General features: G+C 41.6%; 1 protein-coding gene across 1 annotated transcript; it reads right to left on the bottom strand.

The window, feature by feature from the left end:
• Window positions 1-1468: 1468 nt before the first annotated feature.
• Window positions 1469-12162, bottom strand: LOC117296557 (monocarboxylate transporter 10-like). Its single transcript, XM_033779543.1, has 4 exons — window positions 9891-12162; window positions 5164-5780; window positions 4414-4780; window positions 1469-3989 (listed from the first exon to the last, which is right to left on the bottom strand). Exons 1-4 carry the CDS (start codon window positions 10120-10122, stop codon window positions 3463-3465), a joined length of 1743 nt encoding a protein of 580 aa, XP_033635434.1. The 5' UTR covers window positions 10123-12162; the 3' UTR covers window positions 1469-3462.
• Between the last annotated feature and the right edge of the window lie 550 nt (window positions 12163-12712).

Raw genomic sequence — 12712 nt, 5'->3', positions numbered from 1 at the left:
CCAGCTTGCAGTTGTCATCCATATTATTTTCCAGCGTGCCAAAGTTTGACAGTTAGCTACCTGAATGGTCAGTCAGGTTAAAACAGAAAAGAGGATATTGACCGTTGTATCTCCCTGTCGGGTGCAGTAACGGGGCACCCATGGGGCTTGAGCCACCCCCTGGACCCCACATGTTGTTTTAGCCACCCCCCCCCCCCCAACCTGGCAAGATATTACCCTGACGTGGTGGATTTTTGTTTACATATCCCCCTCCCCCACCCCAATCCTTTAAAAATGTTTGTGTCTCACTTTTTTGTAAGATATTTCTATTGACCCAACCACCTACATTTCGAAATTTATAATATAATTTATAGGAGAACTTCCCCCCCCCCCCCTCTTTGGTGGTGGTGGTGGGGGGGGGGGGTTTTAGGGGGCGACAAAAATAAACTGACAACCAGACATCCGAAAATCACGACACAACTGTCTCGGTGTATAAAGGGAAATAAGTTATATTTTTACCTTCTTTGGGTTTCATTTCAATATGCACAACTAACAACAATCGCAAAAATTAATTGTAAACATTATTGGGCACTAAAATAGGAGCCTAAACGTTGACTGCTGATCCGCAACGTAGGATGTGCTTAATGCATCTTGAGTAATGTGGACTTTAGTCGGTTGGTTTTAATACTAATAAGGGTTGGATTTGAAAGTTTGAAAGATACGTGCATTTTAATATAACTATTACATTATACCAGTTACATAATCGAATATAGGATACTTTAGAGTGATACTTCAATGGAGGTAATTGCCTCGGTGCCCCTGGAATCGTTCCAATATCAAATTTACAATTTCGTCAATAGACGTGCCCTTTACCAGAGACTTTAAAAAAAAACTTAAAAAAAAAACGTTTTCGGGTTCAGCATGGTCCAGAAATGGGACATGCCCCAAAAGGACCAGAGAAATGGGTAAACTCCCAGTTTTTAGATTTACCGTATCGTAAAACTTCAGACAATCCCCATGAGGTGATGCTGTGCACCTTTTGGGTATGTTGCTCTTACGCTTAATTGTTGCAAAGGCAATCCTGTTTTAATTTAAGTACAAAGTCCGACAAATAGTTTGGCGTAGATTTTTCAGGAAGACAATTATTGAAGGAAAGAAAAAAATATAACAAAAAACGTTATAGCATAGCACCATAGCAAAGTTATTTGGCAAAAGCTTGATTGTCTGAGATTGTCATTAAGGCAACACATACACTCTCTCCTTGCGCACAAAATTTACGTATAATAATACTCATCATAAAAAGATTAATTTTTATAACTCTCTGTTCATTTTCAATGCCAAGTTAAGTAAAAATTTGGAATTTGTGCTGACAACTTATTTTTTTGTACTTAAAGTTTTTATAGTTAAATTTCATACAGGGTGGTTCAACTTCGGTAACGATTATCAGACACATGGGTTACAAAGACTCCTAATTATTTATTATACGGACTTGATCACCGTCGAAACATTTTTATTCAAGAATTCGGATGTACATCATCATCAAGAATGAACCCAATGCAGTGACGTCATCACCCCGCTGCCATCTTAACGTAAAACAACAATTATGATACAACAAATGGAAAACGCGATGCAGCTGTATGGACTGTGTACGCTCGCACGCACAGGCTCAACCAATGAGCTACCTTCTTTTGATACCTGCCATAGGGCGCCCTACTCCAAATGACGTCATGTGCATGAGGTGTATGTGCAGTGGTGGTGGCAAGCACATTAAGATCGACCTGTTTCGTACATACTTTTGCCTGAAAATCTTATTTCAAACTTCGAGGCTCGTAAATTACGCCAGAGATAAGATTATGCTGTTGAGCCCACGTCAGTCACCATTAAACTCGCATCATTTCATAATGGCTTTGCATGGTTCCAGATTCGCAGTTAAAAGCAACACGAATGTGTATTGTACTTAAGCCAACACTTGCCCTTATCAATGTGGATAACAGTCTACCCATACTTCGGCATTGATGTTTTATCCAAAATCAATTGGTAGGTATGGCAGTTAATCTTTCCCCCAAAAAACTAAAGCACAGATTTTGCATTGCCCTGCTTTTACAACATAAATCTGGGCTTAGAGCGTGGGCAATGTGCACCTGCCTATTTTTCGAAATCACGATTTACGACAACGGCTCAGGTCGTTAGACACTGCCAGCAGTTCGGGGAAAATGTGCACCTTGTATATAACATTCCATGCCATCTTAATACATTATTTCTTTTCGATGACGACAATTTTTTTCAAAGAAAACCATATCTGCCAGTTTGCAATTTTTTGAAATGTGCTTAAAAACTGCCATCCTGATTTTATTTTTAAGGATTCCCATTTTTTTTTGGTCAATTACGAAGAAAAAATTTCCCCTTGAAAAGCACTACGACAGCGGCAATTTGGTAGTGCAGAAAATAAAATTGCTGCCAGTTTGTTTACTTTTTGAAACCAGACTAACATTATGTCAGGGCCCTACACATTAAAGACATTGTAGCACGTCTGGGAGTAAGACCCAGAACATTTTTCGTACCATACGAACTCAAATGATTTTGTTTGAAAATCGTTGTAAACAAAATAAGCATTCTTTACTGGAAGCCGGGTTCTTAATCTGTCCATAACTACCTTCATCAAATATTTTACAAACCAGTCATTAATCACCTTTTCTGTTTTACTCACTTTAAGTCAATTTCAGTTTTCATCATCTCAAAGAGGACGCCTTGGGCGCCGTAGAAGACATTAAAAGGGGCCTTTTCGAAACCACGTATGCGGCCTGGGGCTCCAGTGCATTAGACTCCGTTCGCCTAAAGTGCCGTAACAAACGCATGTTTTTTGTAAAAAATAACTGGCCGGGACCTGAAACGGAGCCCAAAACTGAAGATGTGGGATTGTGATTTCGAAAAATGCCCTATCGATAAATGTTGTCAAAAATCTAAAACGTAACAAGTAATGAATTTTAAATGTTTCAAAATTAATTTGTAAAATGTACAAAAGAAAATAATAAATAATTAAATTTGAACATAATTTTCATTAAAATATAATTGAGTTGTTCAAATAGCTTACACAACTATTATCTTATCCATCTGATGAAATGGTCCAATATCTGCAACGCAGGACTAAGGGTACTTCAAAAGAAAGTATTATAATATTGAAGTTAACCAAGGGACAAGTCAAACGAAATGAAACACAGAGCAGTACCTTTTTACATGTAACCCGTTTAAAACGATAAGTAGATGAGTGTCCAAAGATTTTTATTAATTTGTGCGAATTATTACGACGTCCAAACAAGTATCGCATTCACATTCGGGCTTCACTCTTTGAACCATACCCTCGACGCTGATAACGGTGGGATGGGAACCTTGCGGTGACATCTCCATCAATCCGCCAGGACCTGAATGGCGTGTCTGGTTTTATAAGTTCACGATAGTGTTATGGTACTTCTGTTTAACTGTTACTTAAACCACTGAAACCTTTTCCGATACTAACAGTCTTGTCGGATTCGGTAACGGTCTCAAGTTTTCAATTTCTCCATGGAAAACAACTTCACCGTACGTGACCCGCCGGCCCAAGCGGGGCATCTTGCCGTTCATCCCCGGTAGTCCGTTGAGCCCAGACCGCTCGCTGGGCAGCAGTGCGGGGGACGAAACGTTTCTCGGCAAGTCACCGTTCTTTCCGGAGAGAATAGGCCGTGGAAGAGTTTCCTCCTCCCCCTTGGCTGGCAGCGCGTTCGCGCCGCTCTCCAGTACCGTGATTTTCCTCCGTGCGTACGGCGAGTACTCAAGCGAATCATCGGTCTCCGAGTTGGTCAGCAGGGTTCGGGATTGTTCGGTTGTGTCTTCTTCCACGCTGACGTCATCAAGCGGCGTGTCGTCGTCGGGCTTTTCCAATCGCACGAAAAAGAGGATGCAGGCACCGATGATTGGGGGCGCCCCAGCGAGGAGAAACGCTAGCGTGTAGTCTTGCAGTTTATCATAGATGAATCCTATAATAAACAACAAAATATGAACATTTTATTACGGTAAATTGGCATCGTATTTTCGCGTAGCGTGATGAAAAACTTCATTCCACAAACTGTTGCCCTTTTAGAGCGCAATTGTATTTACTAGCCAAGCGAGCAAGGTACCTGTTACATGTATATAGGCATGAAGAATGTTCAAGACAAAAATGACCGCACCATTTTGTGCTTCTTCTGACAGATCGCTTGATTGTGTTCCGGTGCAAAAATTGAGACATGTACCGACAAAATAACTGATATTCAAACAAACACTAACCACAAGATCGCCTTTGAACGGTTGAAACGTAAAACTCCAAAGAATACACATGCATGAGGGCAAGTTTTTACAGTCTTTAATTATTGGAAAATTTACCAATCTATAAACGACCCAAACTTGTTTCAAACGTTGTACCTGCTATTGGTGGTCCAGCCGTCATCGGAAACGACATCATGAAAAAGAGAAACCCAAGGGCCTTGGAGGCGTCTTCAGGCCCAGCCACGTCAAGAGCAATCGGTCCGATCAGCATCACAAAACAGCCGTCGAATATCCCCATGAACGACAGCATCAGAGCAAGAGCATAGAAGTTCCTGACCACCGGAAGTAGTGTAGAGGTCACGCCGATGACCAGGAAGGAGATTTGCTGAAGGTAGATTCTGTTGACCTTTGGCGAGTCGATTAGGCGACCGAAGACGAGGCGGGCAAGACCGGAAGTGGCCCCGATGCACGTGATCAAGACGGCCGGGTTGCCGCCGAGCTCGAGTTGGTTGACATGTTTTATCTGGTGAATTAAACAATAACGACTTAGGTGCAAGGCTAAACTATAAAATAATAGTAAATTTGTGGGTACAATCAATATCTTTTGATGGAGTGTTGGCTCTGAAAAGAGCCGGTTTGGTCTCGACGTTTCGAACAGTATACTCTGCTCGTTATCAGGAGAAAGCACTTTGGTGCTCTTGAAAAAACAGTATATCAAGGATTAATTCACGACAGTTCATTGGCTTGTGTCAAGCATTGTTCTGTATACATATTATGCACATGACGTCATTTGAGAAGGGCTCCCTATTGGCTAGAGGTCAAAACAAGGTTGCTCATTGGCCAATACAGTGAGCTGTAATTTGGGGGCACTATCCAGTGTTGCAAAACAAAATTATGTTTACTTACCAAATGAACAAAAGGAACAAAGTATCCCAGTACCGCTACTGGCACTCCGATTGCCCATATCCTATAGTTCCTCTTCTTCCAGACGTGCAAATCAAGCAGATCCATCAGCCCAAACAGGTTCTTGAGGGCGGGCTTCCCGTGCGGTGCCGACTCTGCTAAGCTCTCCAATATCTTAAGGTCAAAGTTTGCCGGAAGTGGTACGGGCCGGAAGGCTATCGCCCCCAGCGTCATGATAAAGGCCAACCCGGCTAGGACCCGTAACGTGTTCGGCAACCCGATGCTCTCTAGAATCGCCTTCAACCCGATGGGAAGTACGATGGTAAAGACACCACTCCCAAAGGTCACGAGTCCGTTTGCCAGACCTATCCTCTTCCGGAAGTAGTGACCCAGGATGACCAGTGATGGGGTGTACGCTATGGAGAAACCGGAACCCACCATGACGCCGTACGTGAGGTAGAGAAGTTCAATCCGGGTTACGAAAGAGCTGGCGATCATACCGCCACACGCCAGGGCTCCTCCGATAACTCCGGCTGCTCGGCAGCCGATCCGGTCCGTAAGGATACTGGAGACGGGTGAAAGCATGAAGGTCAGACCGGAACAGAGTGAGGCTGCCCATGCTGCAGAATAGAACAAGGAAAAGAACAATCGTTGCTTTATCTCCTTTGATGTGGAATGATTTAGCCTCGACCAAAGTTGAACAAGCTGCAGCGTGTTGTTTTATTTTATGTAATATAATACGTGATGTACTACTAGGATTTAACTGCGAATCTTCGTGTGAAATCAATTGAGGTCAAAACGTAATATTGTACGGTTCTGGACGTACGCTCAAGACTTGTGTTAAGTATAATTCATTAGCCTCACATTGTGACGTCAGATGTTCAGGATATTATAGCTTTAACCAGTATGCACAAAGACTTGTTTCACCAGCTGGTATCCCGGCCCAACTTCATAACTGAACACACAAACGATTCTTTTCTCACCAAATAAGATTACCATTGAAATTTACATGTACCACGTGGCTGATTTCTTTCTTGTTTTTGATAAGAAGAAATACCTTCAACAATATATATAACAATTGTTGGGTCAGTGGGTCAAGAAACTCTTTGAAATTGGACAATGTATTTTTAAACATCGGTGTGTAATCCTGCATAACAACTTAGCCAATCGGACTTTAAACGCCACTGAGAGGCCGTTATCTCTCGACGTGGTTATACAAGGTTCTTCAAATAGTTCAAACAAACGACGTCAACTTGTAAAAAACAACCGTGAAATACTCGAAACTCAATGAAGTTTATTGACATTAATAACAAGTTTGGTGTGTTGGGTTTTTTTTGCTGAAGTTGAATAAACACTTAAATTTAATCTGGGGGTTTGCTTTTAACTTGAGTTTCTATAACTAGACAAAAGATTATTTTAAGGATGTGCTGGAATTGTTGTAAATTGTGTGATTACGTGCTTTTTTTTTAGTTTACAGAAAGCCCTCGAACAGTGGCGTAACTTTGGGGGGGGGGGGGGGGTCTAGGCCTACTAATTTTACCGAAATTTGTATAACTTTCTGGTGTGTTTCTTAACAACAGTTTACCCGGACAAAGTGGACATGTTGTAGGTCATGATGCTATACACGATAACGTGAATTCGAAAGCACCTCGGTATAATAGAAAGGGACCATTTAAAGGCGCTGGACACTATTGGCATTTACCCAAAATAAGGCGCAAGGTTTCAGAAAATCTTTGCAATGAGTTTATGAAATTCTCGAGCCAAGTGGAAAAGTACCAAGTAGGCGTGGCTTATGATGAAGGGGGCGTAAACGCGTATCAGGTATTTGCATATAACGACACTGTAATCTCTATGTAAAGTGCTATACTAATACGGATTATAATACAATGATAAAACGATTAGTGACTTTATTACATGACATACAATAGTGTATTGTTTGCTGGTTGCGCCAATCAAATGATGTCCTCGTATGATATTTTACTGCCGGTGTGGCAGGGGATTCTGTGGCCCCTTGAAGACTACGGGTATAGGCCCTGATATTCTATACTACACAATTTGAGAGCCAATTTTAGGGCTTTTCTTAAAAGCTGGACACCTTTGATAATTGTTACCAGCTCCTTCTGAAGTAACTTAGAATAATATGAGAAAGAGGTTATTTATCATTTAAGATTAATATTAAAATAATTCAGGTTTGAAGCTTTTTTATCAAGCATCTCAAAGCACGCAGCGCAGAGAAACTTGTGCAACAAGAGTGTTACTATTTTTTCTTTCGTAATTTTCTTCGATGACCAGTTGAACCCAACATTTTCACAGACTGTTATTATGCATTTTATGTTGTGAAAAACTATAAAGTGACAATAACCAAAGGTGTTCAGTGCCTTTAAGCTTTGAGGAGGATTCTGGCGGCTGAAAGATGATTATTCTTTGGCCTGAAAATGTCAACTGTTCACACGATAAACAATTTTGACATGCATTGTTTATTCTCTCAGAGCACATTGGTTTCACATTACAGTGCAGCGATAGTCCCGAATTGGACAAAATAAATATTTGTTCACTTTAACAGCATCACTCAGATTTCAAAAAGGGGTCAAGGCTCGTGCACATTATAGGTTGGCTACGATTTTACTATACCACTCGGCATCACTAAATAAAATGGGGCTATCATTCGATCACGTGACAGTTATGACGTCAGAGTGACGCCAACGATCTAAATGTTTATCTATACACATGTACAGTGTAGTGATTACTGTTCAAAGGTCTCGCTGTAAAGGGCAGACGAATACATTGTTTTAGTGAGGATATCATAAAATTGGTAGAGTGACTTATCATTGGATCCCCACGCAGCAGAGAATTCGGGACCGCGCTGTGGCTTACAGGACGATTTGTACATGTCAAATAGGACCCACTATTTATCTATCTTGGTGTATCCCACACATATGCATAAAATATAAAACCTGGGAAAATTTGAACTCGATTGGTCATCAAACTTGCAAGATTGAAAGAAAAAAAAATCACCCTGATGTGCTTCAGATGCCTTAAAAGGACTTAAGGCCTGAAGTATTTTAATAGTTGAGTGAGAAATTACCTCCTTTAAACTGCATTACTTCAGAGGCAGCCGTTCCTCACAATGTGTTATATAAACCTCAATGTTTGATACTATCAACAGCTCTCCATTTGCTCGTAAGCAAGTAAGTTTTTATGTTACCAGAAATATTTTGAGTACTTGCCAACAGTGAACAGTGCCTCTAACCACTGATCCATGCTCTAACCACTATCTTGAACGCGGGGTTATGATGGTTTATTTGATATCGGCTTCACACGCGCGTTCCACGGATACCCTGGGCATTTTTCGTGTGACCTCACTCATCAGCAATAATCGTTTATTGACCAAGAAAGTTCACACACCGGGCATGGTATGAGAAAAAAACCTTCTTGTCAGTTGACTGTTTAGGCACTCCACGAATTAAGGATAACAACTTCTTTTGGGCCTAATTCTGGTATTTATCAAACTAATTGTTAGCATTAATTAAATAAACTTACTTGGCAATGAGAAAAGGAGGGAGCTATTTGATAGTACTATAAAACATTGTGAGAAACGGCTCCCTCGTAACGTAGTTGTTGACAAAGATGTAATAATATTAATCACACAATATTAATCATAAAAGACTTTCCATGCCTGAAGCCCTTTTTGTGTAGGCATATGAAATGCACAATTTGTGCAGCAAGGTTGCAACTTCGACGACCAATTGAGCCAAAATGTTCTGGTTCGTCATTTTATGCAAATGTTGGAATACACCAAGTGAAAATATTGGTATTTGACAATATTACCAAAGGTGTCCAGTGCCTTTAATACTTAAAGTGCTCTGTTTGGTTTGGGTGTAGGGGAGGGCCATACAGACAAATTTGCCCAAACCTAAACGAATACTAAAGAGTAAATAAGTATGCTGTCAACTTATCTCGAAATCAGTGATGGCGTATCTTGGGGGAGGGCGCCGCGGGGGGGCACGTACCCCCCCCCCCCCCAATGTGCCCAATTGAAACATGGACCTTTAGAAGTGGAAATTTCCATAGTAAAAGGGTGTTGGTTTACACTAACGCCATATTATCTTATGGAGAATTTCATATTCATAAAAGTGCCTGAAAAAGGAAACTTTTCCACAAGAGACCCTCTGGGGGAAAAAATGGTGGAAACCCCCTAATAAAAATTTAGACTTATAATTCGCACATTATCCACCTTGGGTGTTCAACAAGGCGCCATGGGTGTTCTAGAAAAACTGTCGAAGACCCTAGAGAATAACTGGCGAACCCTTTCCCTTGTGCGGGCCCCCCTATATTATGACTGGAATTCTTCGTGTGTAAACTGTCAGAACTGAAGCTAGAACATCACTAACGACTGATTTCCGCCATGGTTACATAAATCATTTTAAACTTTAACCTCGGCTCAAGTTTTAATCGTTTAGTCGAGCGAGATATAAAACCAATGGGGCTGCGTTGTCGAGGGTTGGGCCCATCATAAACTTGTGCAGTGGCTAGCATGCGGGACCAGAGGGGTCGATATAGGACTATTATACTCCTAAACTTAGGACTATAGTCTAGTCCTATTAGGAGATACTAAAATAGATATTAGTCCTACGTTAAGCCATGGGGGGATAAGAACCCTACATGGTTAGGCCATGGAGCTGTTGTATAGATGAATCATTAATAAACAAGAAAATAAAAGTTTAACTTACACAACTTGAAGTTGTTGGCTCCCTCGACCTCTTCGTAGATCTTCTCATACATGACACCGAATGAGTTAATAATACCAAAGATGGTGCCGTTAGTCCATAGCGAGGCTAGGCAGACAACCCATCCCCAGCCGCCATCTTTGGGGATGATGAAGGCACTGGCACGGCGCCTCCTCAGTTTGTCCATGTCCACTTCCATCTCGCCGCTGTCTGTCCTAGACCTTTGCCGACCCATGTTGGAAGTTGTTTTCTCTGTACCCGTCAAATTCAAAGTTGGAACTTGCGAGCAAGCTCAAATTTTAAAACTGTATCTTTTGATTCTTGTCGGACGATCCAGCTGTACTTATAAACCAGAGCTCAGGCTATGATCTGGAGGTCACTATTAATACTGAACATAATCTATCAACTAATAGTAGGACTGTCCTTTTTTCACATAGCCTCATGCATGACGCTCCTACCATGGGTGGCCTAAGTTGACCAACTTTAAGCCTGTGTCACAATCCATGCAACCATGGAGCAGTAAGATGCAACAATCCAAACTTCCAAACCTTGATGCCCACTTCGCTGAAATGACCACAAGAAGAGAAAGTTCCCCCACCACGACAAACAGAACAATGGGCAATAACACTCCTCTCCGGTGTCGAATTGTGGAAGTCTATTTTTCTTCGTGACCTTAATTTGATAGCGCTGCGGTCTCCGTCCGATTGCGTAATTTTGACACTTGATAAGGCAACAAATTATCACACCACTCGCATTTGGAATTTATGACTGGTCACTTATGCACGCGTCTTTACATGTGGATGTAATTCCTGCGTGTGTAGAGAAAACATGGGAAAAACTGGGAGAACAATTTCCAAATTTAGGCCACGACGAGGATGAACTCCACAAAACCACATAGGAACTGGGAACTCCTCAGAAAAAGTTGCAGTCACTTTAAAAAAAAAAAAACGGTTTACAAACTGCCGTTTATACACACGACATGAGGCAAACCAGTTGTCAAAACATGCTCCTCCTCTGGTCAAAACAGAATCGCAAAACACAATTCATTCATGACCATGACACTTAAATCCGTACCTTCTTTTATGTGCTATCTGTTGTTATCTTTGACATCAGTTCATTGGGACATCGATTTCTAACAGACAATGATTGTTCCCTAGCTTTGTTTCCCCGTAAACTTCCGTGACGTGTTGTTCAGTAGACAACAAAGTTATTGAACACTCAATGATGATGAAGTAACGTCCATTTACTCTCACAAACTTTCTCAGCAGACAATATGATGTATCGATTTTACATGACCATGAACTGTTCTCGTAGTGACGTTCTGGTGGCGCTTCTTCAATTGTATGCAGATGTAGTTTTAATCCACAATACCTAGCGAACTTGTTTTCTTTAGTGACTTTACTCAATGAAGAAAACACACTTCGTGTGTGTCCGCAAAGCACAGGGATGTACAAATCCAAGCAACAACCTGTATTGACAGAACCTTTGAGTTCAATTTGATGGAAGAATATTTAAAGCATGACCGAGCTAGATCAGCTGATTTCGTGACGGCCTGATGTTTGCTCTAGAGGTCGCCTCAAGTCACTGCACGCCAAGTCTATAGTCCACTCTCTTTTACAGCAAACGGAATACCGTTAGAAACAGAGTTATCAACCATAAACATGGTACTGGAGAGATTAAAAGCTCCAAGTGACGTCCCGTGTGTTGTTTTATTATCCATGGACCAGGGTTCCTGGTTTATCAGCGAGCAAAGTTCACGGCGTCGATTAGCGGTCACAGCGAACTCCCTATGGGCTATACGCCGTCAAATACAGCATTTTGTCCGGTAGGTACAGCGGGATACGACCCGGTGAAATATACTCACATGCCAATTAATTCGTCTTCGATTGCGTGCAGTCACGTAAGGAACAATCTCCTTAATACAAAAAACCTTGGAATTAGACACAGTTCAGGTGAACTCTCCTCAAATTAGGGGAGTCAGTTGTTCTTTGCTAGTCATTCAAGACCGGTAAAAAGAACAGCTGATCGTCCTATACATTATGCATGCAGTGTGAGTCTACTGCGGTGATGCAATACCATTGCCATCACGCGTGCGGATATTTGACACATAATGTAGCTGCATTGCGAAATCAACCCCAGAGTCCTTCAAATTCTAGTTCAGTGCTCGTAAATTTCATTCCAAAAAGCCGGCTCCCCCATCGATGAACCAGTATGTATGTTTGCAATATTCACACTCCGGTAGACAGGTGTTCGAAATCTCACTTTTTAGACTGAACTGTTTATTTATTTATCCACCATAAATAGTCTGTACGTGGGAAAGGCATAGTGGGCTTTTGTGTGAGGTGAGAGGCGGGTGCCATACAATGAGCTGTTCGAAGCATGTGTGACTTCACAATGCGTGTCGCCGGCGCGCGGGGTCTTTTGTTGTCTCACAATGTTTTCATTGTTCTTTTGTTGTCAAGCTTAATTTTGTTTGTGCAGTGACTTTCTCCGCCCTTGATCGACGGCGGAAACAGAAAAAGGAGGGGGCAGTAACCTTCTCTCCGCCCATCAAAGGAGATCGACAAAGTCGGTCATTTTTACTTAAGGGATTAAAACAAATCCCCCCTCCCCCCATTACAAAAAATAAGTAGGCCCTAAATAAATAACAATTTGAACATAACAATTTTAATTACTATTGACCTACAGTGACGTAAAAAACGTCTGGTTACGTCACTGTAGGTAAATAATGGTAACTTTTTTGTATAGCTCAATGCTTTAAACAAAGCAATATTTACTTTACGGGAGCGGGACCTCCGGACTCACGTACCTGTACTACCGGCGCT

This window comes from Asterias rubens, chromosome 11 (assembly GCF_902459465.1).
Source record: "Asterias rubens chromosome 11, eAstRub1.3, whole genome shotgun sequence".
Lineage (NCBI taxonomy): Eukaryota > Metazoa > Echinodermata > Asteroidea > Forcipulatida > Asteriidae > Asterias > Asterias rubens.
The sequence above is the reverse complement of the archived record's forward strand: the minus strand, read 5'-3'. Positions and strand labels throughout refer to the sequence as shown.